Source organism: Felis catus, chromosome C1 (assembly GCF_018350175.1).
Source record: "Felis catus isolate Fca126 chromosome C1, F.catus_Fca126_mat1.0, whole genome shotgun sequence".
Taxonomy (NCBI): domain Eukaryota; kingdom Metazoa; phylum Chordata; class Mammalia; order Carnivora; family Felidae; genus Felis; species Felis catus.
The window spans coordinates 9,023,510-9,040,886 of record NC_058375.1 but is presented as its reverse complement, the minus strand read 5'-3'; the positions used below and the strand labels follow the sequence as shown (position 1 = coordinate 9,040,886).

At 42.1% G+C, this 17,377-nt stretch overlaps 1 protein-coding gene across 10 annotated transcripts in view; it reads right to left on the bottom strand.

Annotated features, from left to right (window-relative positions):
- Positions 1–17,377, bottom strand: part of VPS13D (vacuolar protein sorting 13 homolog D) — a 257,423-nt gene that overhangs the window by 197,910 nt on the left and 42,136 nt on the right. For all 10 annotated transcript variants that reach the window (XM_023258138.2, XM_045035116.1, XM_023258139.2 and 7 more), the window contains 4 exons: positions 15,560–16,591; positions 11,647–11,737; positions 9,301–9,427; positions 7,920–8,100 (listed from right to left, as the gene is read on the bottom strand). In XM_023258138.2, coding sequence (XP_023113906.2) covers positions 7,920–8,100; positions 9,301–9,427; positions 11,647–11,737; positions 15,560–16,591 — 1,431 coding nt within the window. The remainder of the gene's footprint in view (positions 1–7,919; positions 8,101–9,300; positions 9,428–11,646; positions 11,738–15,559; positions 16,592–17,377) is intronic.

Sequence of the window (17,377 nt, the reverse complement as noted above, 5' to 3'; positions counted from 1 at the left end):
TATGTTCACACAAAGATTTCAACGCAAATGTTCACGGTAGTTTTATTCAGAATAGCCAAAAACTGGAAACTACCGAAATGTCCACCACGTGGGTGAATGGATGAACAAACAAATTTTATTACAAAGAACAGAATACTACTCAGCAATAAAAAGAAATCACACTGCTGCTATTTGCAACAATACAGATGGATTTCAACCAGCATTACGCTAAGTGAGAAAAGCCAGATACAGCTAGCCATGCTAGATTTCATTTATAGAAAATTCTAAAAAAAAAAAAAAAGGCAAAATTATTATAACAGAAAGCTGGCCAATGGTTGCCAAGATGCAGGGAGGGATCAGGGGGACCGTTTGCATAGGGAGACAAGGAAACTTTGTGGATAACAGAAATGTTCGAAAAATCTTGAGTGTAGCTGTGGCTATAAGACAGTACACAATTGTTAAAACTCATTGATGGGGCGCCTGGGTGGCACAGTCGGTTAAGCGTCCGACTTCAGCCAGGTCACAATCTCGCGGTCCGTGAGTTTGAGCCCCGCGTCAGGCTCTGGGCTGATGGCTCAGAGCCTGGAGCCTGTTTCCGATTCTGTGTCTCCCTCTCTCTCTGCCCCTCCCCCGTTCATGCTCTGTCTCTCTCTGTCTCAAAAATAAATAAACGTTGAAAAAAAAAATTTAAAAAAAACTCATTGAATTGTACTCTTAATATTGGTTAATTTTATTAGAAGTAAATTATACCACAGTAAAGATGGCAAAAAATATAATACGCTAATATAATGAAATGTTTCTCATACATTGGTCAGTGAAAAGTATAGATTACAAAATAGAACAAGACAGTCTTAATTTTCTACTCATTCCTATTTTTATTGTTTTTCGTCACCTATGAAAAACACTACTTTTTAAAAAGAAAAATATAGCCTTCATAATACAAAAAGCTCTTCTTTCTTGGGTGTTAAGCACATAAACAAGTCAGGGGAATTTACAACGCAGTAAATACTGTCTTCCCTTTCTAACTGTACATGAATTGTTGGTACTGTGTATCAACCCATGACTACTGCCTGTTTGCTTTGTTTTTTAAGTAAATTATAAAATTACAAATTACTCGTCTTCACTGTAGCAAATGTAGACAGGAAAGCCAAACGAACAGAAGAAATCTGGTATCATCCATCACCTCACCTCCCGAGATAAATACTGGTACCATTCTGGCAGTTTAGTGGAGGAATTCAGAATGGGAAGCCCGACTACCTGAGCTGGAATCCCCACCCTGGCCACTTAGTAGTTTGGCAGCCTGGGGAACTCGTGAGGGCTCTGGGTCTCACTTCCCTTACCTACAAAATGGGAGGAATGGGCCCTCCCTTAAGAGCCATCGCGAGGATCAAATGACACCACACACCCAAGACACTCAAGCCCTTGTCGAGGGGCTATACTACTCGCACGGCAACCCCGTACCCTCTGAGTCCCGGTTTCTACACACACGTACACACGCAGCTATGTTTTATAAAGTTCAGTGTATTCAGGGGCAGGTTCAAAATGAATAAACTATTGCTCGCACACTGTACAGCACTTCCTTTGTTAACATGCCTTAATAGTCGCACATTATTTAATGGGAAGAGCGGAACTGTGACACAGCCAGAGTTCCGGGCAAGCAGAGCTAAGAATTTCTGCTTCCGCATGGATAAAACGGCAATAACACGCCTGCCCACCACTCCCTCACTGGCTATAATCCCAGCTAATTCTGTTTTTGTCTGGTTTGTCTCAGCTCACTAAAACAGAAGCTCCATTAGGGCAATGACCTTGTCTCTCTCGTTTTCCATTATGTTCCCACTACCTGACATTGTACGACACGACATCTGTCAATAAACAGTCACTAAATAATTCAAACAACTCAACAAACAAGCTTGTCATAAGGACCAAATAACATATAGGAAAGCACTCTGAGAACTCCAAAGCATCATTAATGTACTATTTAACAAATGGGCAGCATGCTTATTTGTGGTATCTCCGTTTTCCTCCTATACCTGAGTCCAAAGAAGAATAGCAAGAAAAATAACTCGCCACCGGTGACCCAGCTTCATAGTGGCGACACCCAGGTTCCAGACTGCTGCCCCAAGATTTCAGAATTGCAACACCCCATCTTAGCTCCACCAAAAATCTGCACTCCTGGTTGCTCAGTGAATACATTAGTTTAAAATAAAAGAAACAACATATAAAGCAGAAGCCACAGGAAAACTACATCACACTCCTAGTGTAAAAAATAAAGGAAACAATTTATATTTGGCCCAAAAAAAGGTGTATGATGCTCTTAAAACTGCAAACATCAAGATTAAAAAGAACTGTAAAGTTCTACTAGATCGTTATTTACATACACAGGAAAACACAGGAATAAAAGTCCAGCTACAGGGGCTCCTGGGTGGCTCAGTTGGTTAAGCAACCAACTCTTGATTTCGGCTCAGGTCATGATCTCACAGTTCGTGGGTTTGAGCCCCGTGTTGGGCTCTGCACTGACAGCACAGAGCCTGCTTAGGATTCTGTCTCCACCTCTCTCTGCCCCTCTCCCCCTTGAAAATAAATAAATAAACTTAAAAAGAAAAAGAAAAAGAAAAAGAAAAAGAAAGGAAGGAAGGAAGGAAGGAAGGAAGGAAGGAAGGAAGGAAGGAAGGAAGGAAGGAAGGAAGGAAGGAAGAAAGAAAGAAAGAAAGAAAGAAAGAAAGAAAGAAAGAAAGAAAAGCAAGCTACAAGCCAAAGGGTAGAGGACACTACCTGTCACCAGTACAATCAGGAGAAAGGAATTTAAATTTCAAATTAGCCTCAATCTTAGTAGCAGGTCTTTAGCTCTCTCCATGAATCTAAGCAATGCAAAATCTTAAACCTAAATAATTCAAACTACTAGGATTGAAGATCCTTGGGCAGATCAGTTTTCCTTCAGAGCCCACAACTCTTCAAGACAGACTCTCATTCCTTAAAGGTCTACTGACCGACTGCTTGTCTTCCATACCTCAATATACAAAAACTTCAGACACTTACCTGTTTAATTCCTACTTATCCCAGAAGTGAAACCCAATGACACACTAACGTACAGTGTCATTTCCTAGCCCTACTGAGTCTTCACAATAACTCACTGCTGCTTAAACCACACAGGTGAAAGTAATCGTTGTAAGGGTACGTAATAGACAACGTTTATTAGAAGTATCATATTGAGAGCCACAAAAACGTTCATGGCTTTGACCAAACAATATCACTTACAGGATTCAATACTGTAAAAATACTTCAAAAAATGAAGAAAAAATATGCGCACAAAGCTGTTCACAGAACCATAACTCATAAGAATGAAACACTGGAAACAATTTAAATGTTAAAAAACAGGGACATGGTTAAGTAAATTGACTTGATGGGTCATACAGTAATTAAATAGGACTGCTATGAAAAATGCAAAGCAAAATGGAAACAGATTATGAAAAGGTTAACATGCTGGCTTCCAAAGTGTATGCATAAAACTGATACACTTTATGTTACATTACATGTATGTACTGTATGCTATTCCTCACTTCAAACGCTTTTTTAAAAAGCATACGTAGGGGCGCCTGGGTGGCGCAGTCGGTTAAGCATCCGACTTCAGCCAGGTCGCGATCTCGCGGTCCGTGAGTTTGAGCCCCGCGTCAGGCTCTGGGCTGATGGCTCAGAGCCTGGAGCCTGTTTCCGATTCTGTGTCTCCCTCTCTCTCTGCCCCTCCCCCATTCATGCTCTGTCTCTCTCTGTCCCAAAAATAAATAAAAACGTTGAAAAAAAAAATTTAAAAAGCATACGTAGGTGGAATTAAAGTGTTTTTAATTATTTAGAAAATAAAAAATAAGGGATGCGTGGGTGGCACAGTCAGTTTAGCGTCCAACTTTTGATTTCACCTCAGGTCATGATCCCAGGCTCATGGGATTAAGCCCCAGGTCTGGCTCCTCGCTGAGCATGGAGCCTGCTCAAGATTCTCTCTCTCACTCTCTCTCCTCCCAACCCCACCCCCTCCCCCACTTGTGCTCTTAAAAAAAAAAAGAGAGCGAAAGAGAAAAGAAAAATAAAAAAATAAAATAAAAAGCCTAAGCAGGTCATATATGCAATAATGTCATTTTGCGCCATTATTGACCCAAAATAAAGAGGTTCACAAGTGTTGACAAGGATATGAATTCAAAGGAATCCTTACACATTGCCAGTGGGAATGTAGAATTGTCTAGGAAAACAATCTGGCACTATCTTGTAAAGACAAACATGTGTGTACCCCGTGGCCCAGTAACCCGCTCCTAAGTATCTCCGAGAAATTCTTTCACATGTGCACCAAGAAACGTTGCACATGACAGCAAAACACCATAAACAACCCACATGTTCAACAGGAAAATGGATAAATCTGTGCTCCACAAAACGAAATACAACAGTGAAATTAAACAACCGTGTAACAATCCGAATGTATCTAACTAAATGACAATATGAAAATGAAAAAACGGGGCACCTGGGCGGTTCAGTCGGTTAAGCGTCTGACTTCGACTCAGGTCACGATCACACAGTTCGTGAGTTCGAGCCCCACATCAGGCTCTGCACTGATGTGCGGAGCCTGCTTGGGATCTTCTCTCTCTCGCTCTCTCTCTGTGCCCCTCCCCCACACACTTTAGCTCTCTCAAACAAACTTTAAAAATAAATAAATAAATAAATAAATAAATAAATAAATAAATAAATAAGAAAATGAAAAAAAAAGCAGGTCACAGAACATTAAATACAGCTTAATACCATTTTTATAAAGATCAAAACAAATGAAACAAAAGATATTATATGGAAACTTTTTTTTTTTTAAAGGGACTAGAAGATCCAAGAATCAGGAGAGCAGTTACCTAAGGAGTTGACAGAGGAGTGAGATGGGGAAGGAACATGTACAACGTTAGCAATGTTTTCATTTTTATTTTGGTGGCAGGTCATAAAGGTTCATTTTATTATCATACTTTGAAACTTGCATGCTACAGATATTCTTTTAGGTGTGTCAAATAATAAATCTGTTTTAAAAGTTTCTAAAGAGAGGGGGAAAAAAGGTTATACACTCTGATTACAATCATGGAAACATGCACAGGGAGAAACGAGAAAACAATGAAAACAGATTAAAACATACCTCGGGTGTACCTTGGTAAAACTGATTCTTTTTTTCCACATTCTCTACATGTTGACTGTGCTTTTGTATTTTTAAAAAATATATATTCTCTCAAAGATACACTGTTTCCAGGGAGAAAAACTGAGTGGTTGAGGAAAAGTAATTGAGAAGGAGACTTTTCTCCAAATGTCCTTTAACTTTGATTCTGTACTAAATCAATATGTAACATACTCAAAAAATTTAAATAATTTAAAAATTTTTTAATGTTTATTTGTGACAGAAAGCGAGAGAGAGTTCGAGCAGGGGAAGGACGGGGCGGGGGGGGGGGGGGGGGGGACAGAAGATCTGAAGCAGGTTCGACACTGACAGCAGAGAGCCCAATGAGGGACTGGAACTCACAAAACACGAGATCATGGCCTGAGCTAAAATCAAGAGTTGGACACTTAACTGACTGAGCCACCCAGGCGCCCCTTTAAAATAAAAATTTTTTTAAATTAACAACTCAGGAAACAATAGATGCTGGCGAGGATGCAGAGAAAAGGGAACACTTCTGCACTGTTGGCGAGAATGCAAACGGATGCAGCCGCTCTGGAGAACAGTACGGAGGTTCCTCAAAAAATTAAAAGTAGAGATACCCTATGACCCAGCAATTGCACTACTAGGTATTTATCCAAAGGATACAAAACTGCTGATTCGAAGGGACACATATGCTCCAATGTTTAGAGGAGCACTATTAACAATAGCCAAATTATGGAAAGAGCCCAAATACACACACACACACACACACACACACACACACACACACACACACACACACACACACTGGAATATTACTCAGCGATGAAAAAGAATGAAATCTTGCCATTTGCAACCATGTGGATGGAACTAAAGTGTATTATGCTAAGCAAAATAGTCAGACAAAGATAAATATTACATGATTTTTACTCGTGGAATTTAAGAAACAAAACAGATGAAGACAGGGGAAGGGAAGGAAAAATAAGATAAAAACAGAGAAGGAGGCAAACCATAGGAGACTCTTAAATACAGAGAACAAATTGAGGGTTGCTGGAGGGGTGCTGAGTGGGGGGATGGGCTAAATGGGTTATGGGCATTAAGGAGGGCACTCACTGGGATGAGCACTGGGTATTCTTTGTAGGTGATGAATCACTAAATTCTACTCCTGAAACCATTATTACACTGTACGTTAGCTAACTTGGATCTAAAGAAAATTTTAAAAAATAAAATTAAAAAATAACAAAAATAACAAAATAAAAAATTTTAAATGTCACTATGAAGATAGTATCTATTTATTTAATTATAATCTTTGACCTAATGAAGTTCAAAAAATAAATAAGTTTTGGGGCACCTGGGTGGCTCTCAGTCGGTTAAGTGTCTGACTCTTGGTTTCAGCTCAGGTCATGATCTCACAATTTGTGGAATTGGGCTGGGCGTCAGGCTCTGTGCTGACAACACAGAGCCCGCTTGGGATTCCCTCTCTCCTTCTCTCTGCCCCTCCCCCACTCGCACACATGCTCTCGCTCTCTCTCTCTCAAAGTAAATAAATAATTTTTTAAAAATAATAAATAAAGTTTTACAAAGGACTACATTACAATCATGTTCTGCGGTTCCCAAACTCTACGCCAAGACACCATAAGACGCTGCCACACAGTCCCATGCGCGCTTGCCAGGACGTTTAAAATTTTTCAGGGAAACACATCATCTGTTGGACACTGCACATTCTAGACTGAGTTAGTTCACATTCAGCGTTAGATCATGCTAGATTGCTTTCTATTATGTCACATCTTTACAAAGCTGGGTCTTCAGCACTTGCTGTGATAAAAAGCCAGTGCCACGAGACAAAGGATGTGGGACAGGAAATGAAGGCTGCCATGTCCAGCCTGCTTCCAAGTCTGAGAAGCTGCACAGTGCCCAAGGGGCACGTCCATCCCTACTAGCAAGTAATTTATCTACGAACAAAATAAAAATATTAGTCTTTCACTTACGTGTTATTTTATTTTATTTTTTTTTTAATTTTTTTTTTTTCAACGTTTATTTACTTTTTTGGGACAGAGAGAGACAGAGCATGAACGGGGGAGGGGCAGAGAGAGAGGGAGACACAGAATCGGAAACAGGCTCCAGGCTCTGAGCCATCAGCCCAGAGCCCGACGCGGGGCTCGAACTCACGGACCGCGAGATCGTGACCTGGCTGAAGTTGGACGCTTAACCGACTGCGCCACCCAGGCGCCCCTACGTGTTATTTTTTTAAGTAGCTACTAAGTTGTTAGGACATGCGTACTTACTAAGTTGTTTAGACTTAATTATTTTTTAAATGCAAAGACCATTTGGTGTGTCTTTTGGCTTAGGACGTGCAGTGAAAATATTTCCAAGACACTAAGAGAACTATGAACTCAGAAGTTGGGAACCTCTAATCTCGTTGGGAAAAAACTCTCTTCATGTAACAGATATGTTCTTTGGAAACACTTTCCAAGAGAAGTATCCCAACTAAAGTACTAAAAGGGACCAGGAGTCTTAAGTGTTAGCCATAAATTTCGTTTATCTTCTTTAGAGGACGCTTAAGCTAAGCCTTGAAAGTCATTAAAACACGGTACCTTGCTAAAGAAATATAAGCTCTCCAATTACAGTAAGATTTCTGTAGACAATCGGCTGCATGGAGGACACTAGAAAGCATAAAATGACCCAAATACCTTCCCTTTTTTCAGTGAAATTTTCCAGACTTCTCTCTAGAGGCTTAAAAGTTCTATCGATCGGTCAAACTGGAAAAGCAACGTGGAGAAATGAGCCTTCCTACCGTCTGCCCCTCAATAGCAGCTCGCTGGCGTCCTAAGACATCTTGCAGCTGAGTGAAATGCTGAATGAAGGCCACCACCTCCGCCTGAAAACGCTGCGTGTGCACATACTGTACGGAGGCCATCTGGAGGCTCACTCGAATGTCGTGTTCCCTCCGGAGCAGAGGGTCGGGCCGTCCATATCTGGGAATAAGAGCGAAAATGTGACTTGACAGCAAGACACAAGTTAGTATTGGAAGAAAACAGGCTCACTTAGGGATTATCCTAGCAAACAGCTTTAACTATGAGAATGCGAATCTGCAATCAGGTTTGACAAAGCAAACTCCAGTAATTACTCCCTCTCTAAGCTGCCACAATGTGTTGAGGATGTTAAATGAGAGTCTGGTAGGATGACCAAGGCCATGAACAGGTAGGCAGCTCTGATGTTAAACTCTTGATTCCAGAACTCACGCAGAAGCCACCTGTGGTTCCACCGGGGCCCCTTTCCCTGCCTTTAGGGAAAGGGGATTATTCCTCCTCAAAGATTGTAACAATATGGACTCAAAAGGTACAAAAATAAGGTCATGAAACGATGGGGAAAGAAAAAATTAGGCAATGCAATCGGTGTTTCTGGGGAAAACAGTCTCCTGGAAGCAGAAAGAAGTCTGTTTACTTCGGTGAAATGTGGGCCAAAGAGGTTTAGCATGTACATTCCAAGACAAATTAGGAAACTTTTATGAATGGTTTTCAATTTAATGGGCATGGTATGCTCTCTCTTTCTCGCTCAAAAATAAACACCAAAAAAAAAAAAAAAAAGGACAAAAGAAAGAAAAGATTCAATATAGACTTTTATAGAGAAAAAAATGCATCATATAATTTAACATCTATATCTTCAACAACTTTCTCAGGCTGAAATCATTCCAGAATGTTGAAAGGGAGATGGAAACTGATCTAACTTCGTCTTCTCAATATTTAGATAGAAAAACTGATTCGTGGAGATTAAGTGACTTGCCTAAGGTCACATAACAAGCCAGTGAGAACCCAGGCTTTATTAATATTCAGAATTATTTCGGGGTGTCTGGCTGGCTCAGTTAGTAGAGCATGCAACTCTCAATCTTGGGGTTGTGAGCTTGAGCCCCACGTTGGGTGTGGAGATTACTTAAAAAAAAAAACTTAAAGAAAAAAAGAATTATTTCAATCACACACCATCCGTTTATGAGGACTGAGTAGCCCACTTCAACAAAGATCCATTTTACTATAAATTAGGATTCCTTGCAACTAGATCATATCAATTTTACCTAAGATGGTAAAAACTTTTTTAAACTTTTATTGGTTTAGCCAACAAGAATTTGAAACAGCAACAAATATGACAAAATGTCAAACGAGAAAAATGGGTATTTTTACTTAAAAGTTTGGAAAATGAGTGCTTCTTCTCCACTGGTAGTAAACCGCTCTCTGTAGAATTCTCCATGGGCTGTAAGGTCACTTAGGGACAGGCTCCCAATGCTCCCCTGCAAGGCCAGGTCTCCATCTAGGGATGTTAAAAATAGAACACACGCCTATGTATCTTTTTTTGTCATACACCTTAAATATGTCTAGAACAAAAACCGATCCACACATGCCTCAGACTTTTCACTATTTAATCAAATTAAATGTCAAAGGCTAGTTTTCATATTCCAATGCACCCGCCAAAAACATTTTACACAGTATTTCAAAGTCTCAATGCAGAAGTCCAAAGGGGGTTGAAACATTACAGCAATATCATACTTTAACCTTTACGAGGGAAAGAAATTAAATGCATACAGAAATTAAAGGATAAAACATTTCTAAATACAGGGGCGCCTGGGTGGCTCAGTCAGGTAAGCGTCCAACTCTTGGTCTTGGCTCAGGTCATCATCTCACGGTTCGTGAGTTCAAGCCCTACATCGGGGTCTGTGCTGACGGTGTGGAGGCTGCTTGGGATTCTCTGTCTTCCTCTCTCTCTGTCCCTCCTTGCTTGTGTGCTCACTTGCTCTCGCTCTCTCTCTCTCTCTCTCTCTCTCTCTCTCTCAAAAATAAACATTTAATTTAAAATATTTTAATTTTTTTTTTATGTTTATTTTTGAGAGAAAGAAACAGAGTGCGAGCAGGGAAGGGGCAGAAGGAGAGAAAGAGACACAGAATTCGAAGCAGGCTCCAGGCTCCAAGCTGTCAGCACAAAGCCTGACACAGGGCCACAGACTGCGAGATCATGACCTGAGCCAAAGTCAGACGCTTAACCGACTGAGCCACCAGGCGCCCCTAAAAACATTTCTAATTTTTTTTTTTTAACGTTTAGTTATTTTTGAGACAGAGAGAGACAGAGCATGAACAGGGGAGGGGCAGAGAGAGAGGGAGACACAGAATCTGAAACGGGCTCCAGGCTCTGAGCAGTCAGCACAGAGCCCGACGTGGGGCTCGAACCCACGGACCGCGAGATTGTGACCCGAGCTGAAGTCGGACGCTCAACCAACTGAGCCACCCAGGCACCCCAACATTTCTAAATACAGACAGAATGGGATCCTTCCTGAGATGAAGACCACTAATTAGAATTAGTGAAACAGCATAAGGTCTATCAACTGCGCGATGGATAAGAGAATAAAGGAGGAAGCATCAGATATGTCAGCTATTCAGGCATTTAAGTGGGTGTCAGTGTGATTTAATAAAAAATTGCAATTAATGAGACAGACACTGGAGACAAGATTTAAAACTACTCTGGTGTCACAAGAGTGAAACCCCCTGAAGGTGGAAAAGAATAAAGAAGGATGTTAAAACATGCACACCTGGGGTGTTCACCTACAATGACTCATTCTTCACATGGTATGGATAATAAAAAGCGATACTGCAAACTGCTGCCTCCATAAAGCAAATTTTATCATCATAATTAGCACTACAAAGCCGTGACTTAGGTGTTTATATCTGGCATGCTAGTTCAGCTCTCAATGAATTGAAGACACATAACTTATTTTGGACTCATCATCACCTAACAAAAATACCCAAGCTTCTCCCAATTTTTAAAGACCTATCTCCTCCAAGCTTTTATAAATTAACTTATACCAGACGTGAAATCTCATTTCAGTTCATTCCTCCCCCCAAAAGACATTCCCATTTTTATTACAGAGTCAACATTTGAGCTCTGTGATCTTCCACTATTAAGTAAGGAGGGGTGTTTTACTCACACTTTATAAACCTCTGCTATTTAGAACTCGACGTGGCTGATCACTTGTGTTCCACTAAGAACTTCTACCTGCACAGTCCCGTTGGAAAGAATGCCGGGTCTGCCACATCCTCGTGCCTGAAATCATGCGCCCTATCGAAGGCTCCCTCTACTAATGCAATAGAGGGAACCTATTCCCCGGTTTCCCAGGTGTAATTACTAATAACGCCCCCTTTCACTCTCAAAATGTTCCAATTTGGACAAAGAAAAATTATATAGTCACCCCAGACAGAGTTTGTTAAAAACACGGTTAGATGCCAGGGCTCCAACCCAACCTAATGAATCACATTTTTGGTAGCGGGGGGAGGAGGGGGGGGCAGGGTCCCAGACACCTGCATTTTTAACAAGCTGTCCACATGATTCTGATCCATAAGCCAGTATTCGGGAACAACCACCGGGAATCCAGTGATTCCACACCCTATTTGCATGTGAGGACAATTAGATTTGTGAGAAAAGGAGGAGGAGGAGGTTCAAATTCTTACCAGATTGTGCAAGTTCGATTTCTCCCCACTTACCAATCATTTCCAGGTGTGCCGCTAATTTGGACACATTCGCTTTAGCCAGCTCACTGGTGGTCTTATTCAGCACGAGAGAGAGCGAATGCACCTAAGAACGTGGGACATAAAGCAAGGCAGATCTTACTGGGGGAGAAAAGGCATCTTTCAGGCAAACAGCAAAACCCAACGGAGGGAGATGCACAAAGGCTCGGGAAATGTGAGGCAGCACTTCTGTGGACGCCGGTTTCCTTTCGGCCCTCTTCAGCAGTCAAACCATGATCTAAGGAGAGAGCTGAGGAGAAAGGGGCTCCACCAGACACCCCGAAACCCAGGGCCTGTGGTATAGCGTCTCTGCAGTCGCCTTGTCTATACTCTGTTAGTGAAATGGGTTGGGTTATAAAACAATTTTTCTCATTGTTTACGCATGTGTTTCATATTGCATTCTTCTGTCATCGCTCATAGAGGTTCATTAAGTAAAGTCTCAGCCTAAGAAATCTGTCCAAGCAAAATGATAAACAGGATTTAGAATCCCATTTAATCCCTGGACAAATATTTAATAGAAGCCCCTGGTGACCAGTGGGACTTCACCTAGGAACCACAATCAAACATTTTCTTTTCAAGGGGCAAGCAGAAACAGAAGAAAGCCAAAACCCTCTGTCTTAGGATCTGCATTCTTTGTAACAAATAAATTCATTATGGGGGCGCCTGGGTGGTTCAGCTGGTTAAGCGTCCGACTCTTGATCTCGGCCCAGGTCATCATCTCATGGTTCATGAGATGGAGTCCCACGTAGGGCTCTGGACTCATGTCAGAGCCTGCTTGGGATTCTCTCTCTCTCTCTCTCTCTCTCTCTCTCTCTCTCTCTCTCTCTCACTGTCTCTCTCTCTCTCAAAATAAATAAATAAAGTTAAAAAAAATCAAATAAACACAGTATGGTAACACTGTCATTTTAAATATTCAAAGGACTCGTATCTCTACGATGTGTTGAGACAGGAACCTTAGTGTCGTCACCGGGGAAAAGGGATCAGTTGGAGAGAAGGAAGGAGAGAGGAGGTCAAACCTCAATTCACATCCCTGCTTCCAAATGCCACACTCACCCCTTTCTCTTCAGTGCCTACCGCTAAGCAGGTGCTCAGGAAACATCTGATGAATGAATGATAAGGAAGGAAAAAGACGGGGGAAGAAAGAGAGAAAAGAATAGGAAGAAAGGCAGGAGAAGGAACATCTATAGAGAAAGGCGGAGAAAAAAGGAGGGGATTACTACAGGTGCAGTGGCCTTGGAGGCCCCTCCAGCGCCGTAGAGCCTCCACGGCAGAAAGCTTTTTTGTCACAGACACACAGGTCTCAAGGAAATGAGATTATCAAGTAGGAGGGAAACAGAAAACCTCTAGCCACTTAGTCACCCAAGTAACAAATATAGTGGGGCTAAAAATGCTTTCATTAGAGGAATCCAGCTGTCACCACCTGACCCCACTCTTAACACAAATCCTAGTGTCCCTAAAAGTGGGACAACCAAACACTGCAATCCCCTCTAGCACAATACAACAGGAAGCACCCAGCACGACCTACCACATGCTCTTAACAAAAAGCTGAACCTGAATCTGATGAGGCCTCTAGAGCTAACTTCCATTTCTAAAATTAGAAGATAAAAGAAGTCAATGGCACCAAAAGAAAACAAAAAGACAGATCCAGAATGTGCGACACTCTACAGGACACGTTAGCCCGGTTTCTACAAGCCAGTGGCACGGGGTAAATAAAGACTGGTTTTCTTTAATCAACAGAGATTTAGAAGAAATGAGAGCAAACGGAACACGTGAACCTATTTTGAATTCACATTCAAAAGATTCATATATCATTTTATTTAATGCTCCCCATTTTGTAGACAAAGAAACTACGGCTCAGAAAAACAAATTATTCCAATGAATTGTAGAGATCACAGGGAAGTTTCTTAACCACTCATTTCTCTACAATCCATCAGTAAGAGGGCTATTTTGAGATAATCAGAAAGATCTGATTATAGACGGGTCTTACACAATACCAAGAAATTCTCGTTAGAGTTAGTTATGTAAGATAACGTCCACATTTTTTTTTAAAAATGACTACTGAGGCACGTAGAGGTAAAATGATATATCCGGAATTTGCTTTAAAATATTTCAGCAAGGGGCGCCTGGATGGCTCAGTCGGTTGAGCGTCCGACTTCGGCTCAGGTCATGATCTCACAGTTCGTGGGTTCGAGCCCCACGTCGGGCTCTGTGCTGACAGCTTGGAGCCTGGAGCCTGCTTCCGATTCTGTGTCTCCCTCTCTCTCTGCCCCTCCCCTGCTCACCCTCTCTCTCTTTCTCACTCTCTCTCTCTCAAAAATAAACATTAAAAATAAATAAAATAAAATAAAATAAAATAAAATAAAATAAAATAAAATAATTCAGCAAAAGAAAAAACGAATAAAGTAAATGTGATGAATCTCAAAGGAATTAAGTAAATGGAAGTTCCTTCAACTGTTCTTTTGTGTTGTCTGAAAATTCCCACAATAAACATGTTTTCAAAAATTCTTATTCTAAAACAGCCCACTGCCGAGGGGCATCGTCTAGTCTCGTTCTCTTGTGAAGCCGGCTACACTCCATCTGTGCAAGGCCCCCAGAGCGCTTCCACACCCAACACCAAGGGGCTCCTGAGGCCCTCCGTTACAGGCACCACAAGACTGAAGTTATGGGTACCAACACGTGACGTCCAAAACAAGGGCTGAAGCCTCTCTGATTTCCATCCATCTTGCTAACCAAGGTGCCAGGGGACTCCGCGCTGCCCCGGCACTCACTCGCACACACTGAGCAGGGGAAGTGAGACTCGTTCGTGGCCAACTCTGCCCTGGAAGCTCTTCCATTTCTAGAAGAATGCAGCCTCCTGCCAGGTAAGGAAAGAAGAAGATAGCAAGTGGATTACATGTGATTCTCCCCGGCGGCAGGTGCAAGTCTGCATTGGAGAAGGCAGGTAGATGAACTTCACCCTCCAGACACACACATAACCAGCCACTGCAGGGAGCCCGGGGCTCTGGAAGGTGCTAGATGCTGTGGTGTGCCCCCAAATGGTCAATTAAATTGAACTGCTTACACATCTTACCGTGCTCACGCACAGAGCAGAATAACCTTAAATTCAAACGCTACTTTTTATGTGTTCTTAAACATTCGCAATACGAGTACCAAGGACAAGTATGTGTAAGTACGGTGAGCCACAGCACAGCAAAAATAATACCAGCTATCGTTCACTGAATGCTTACTTCATGCCACGCGCTGTGCAAAGGGCCTTGCCCATTTAGTCCTCTCACACAATCCTTGCAACATCCCGACGACAGAGGCACCATCCAACACCCCCAGTTTATAGGTGAGAAAATCGAGGGAGAGAGAAGCTAAAAACTGTGCCCAAGGCCACACAGCTATAGGTTACAGCAGAAGTGCCAGGATTCGGACCCGCAGGCCGTCCTGAGGCTCCAATCTCAAGGGCTGGCCTGTTGCCTCAAAAAGCCAGTAACGATCTCAGCAAGCAGGGAGACCACGTCCCAGAGTAGCTACCATGCACCAGACACCCGGCCAGGTGCTTTACGTGCGTTACCTCACTCGGTTATCTTAATGAGTCGAATGATGGAAGGCAACCAAACGGATGGGTGATGGGAAAAAGAGGAAACTGAGGCTCCAAGAAAATAAGGCATTCCACTGAACTGCACAACCCAAAGAAATACAGGTTACTTAAACCATTTGTTTTCCATGCCTTCTGATGGGCTTTATACAAAAACCTCTTCTAAAATATTAACAGGCATCCAGACTATAGATAGCTCCCCTGCCAACAAGATCTACTTTCTAGAGTAAATGTGCAACAGGCGCACGTAAGTGAACACAGCCAAATTCATTCCTGGAACTTCAAGGAGCCAAAGGGAAGTGATACCTTGAGATCCAGCTTGGTGTTGACTGGATCCTGAAGTTCAGACTCTAGCAGAGCATTTGATTCTGACTTCACATTTTGTAGAATGTCCTCAGGAGGTACCTTCATTGCATGGTTGTCTGCAGTGGAACCAATTCCAAAAAAATCCAGTATCACCACCCACGTTTGCAGCGTGATCAGTACATCCAAGCAGTTAAAATCAACATCAATGTTCCGGTTAACTCGACTGTAACTGGAAGAGAACTCTGGATGTTTCTTATCCACCAAGAATACATTGATATGTACCAAAGAATCATCAAATTTACTCTTTCCAGCAAGTATCTTGGGCTCGTCTACTGTTGGAGAAGGGGGTGGAGTCAAGGGATAGTCCTGGTCTTGGACTTCCTTTGGCTTCTTCCGGGATGCCGAGGTGGGTCTCTGATACAGCTGGAAGACATTAGGAGCTTCTTCCATGTGGGAAGGGAGAGACCGAGGCATATCAGGATACTCCACATTGGATACTGAAGGACAGGACTGAGAGAGATATTCTTTTTGTGCTAAACTAGATGGCTTAGGGGCCCCCCGAGACACCATCAAGTTCTTATATTTGGAATCTGGATTCTTCTCCAGTAAGTCTTCCATGAGCAGAGAGCGCAGGGCAATCTGAATGGATAAAGTCTGAGGATGGTCTTTACTGAATTCTACCTCAAAATCCTGAAACTTTAAGCTCACAAGACCCTGGGCCCCCAAAGTCAGATCTCCACTTAGCTGGACTTGAAGCTCTGGGATACAAAAGTTGGCTTGAATCTGGGTAAAGGACTTGACTTCCTTCAGAGACAAGGACTTTTGAGAAGAGTTAGAAAGGCTGGAGTGGCTGAACAATCCATTCTCCTTCCTTTCAATGGAAGGTTCTCCACAGGTACTGAGGGAAGGCAGAGGAGAATTAGGGCAAGGTGAGGAGGCAGCAGTGACTGGAAACTTATTCAGATCTTCACTATACACAAGATTGTCCAGTGTCTGTAAAACCTGCTCATATACATGCTTTGCTAACACCACCTGTAGTCAAAGAGAAAAATGTAGTTATTCCACTACTATTATTAACTGCGCTCAGATGCACCGCCCACAAATTTCCATAGTTGATGTCCATGGGTTTCCCCAAGATGTTCTAAATTGGATGACAGCAGGAACTATCCCTTCTGTTTCTTTTCTGTGCTTACCTCTCTGTGACCCATGTCTACTGATGAGGCCCTCCTGCCGCCTCCCCCAGCACCTCACAAAATAATCTTTACACAACCAATGTTCAGTAAGTCCTGTTGACTGTGGGCCTGAATCAGCAAAATCACTCTGTCTAAACCCACAAAAACAATACCAGAAATCGACGGGAAAACTGCCAAAAGTCTACTGTGGCTACACCACAGGACTGAGAAACAAGGCTCAGGGTTCTAAAACTCGCCGATCATCCCCAATTAGGGTCATAACCTCTGTTTTTACTTCAGCTAAACAAACAAAGTGGTTTTTAATGACAATAATGATAAGTCATGATTACTTACGTTTTCTCTCCCTTACTTTGGTTTTAATTACAATTTCTCATTAAAAATATTTTCACAAAAGCTTTTTAAGTATTTATGGGCAATTTTTTAACAGGAATTCCAAACAGATATAGAAATGATAGAATTAGAAAGTGATCGTTTTACAGCCCCCAATGAACTAACATAGCCCATCAGAGGTCATCCGTGGAATCGGCCCTTCTATGAACGACCAGCAGGGAATTTTACAACGGGCAGATCGGGTTCTCGTCACCTGCACGCAATCAACAATTTGAGCATCACTAACATAAAGACA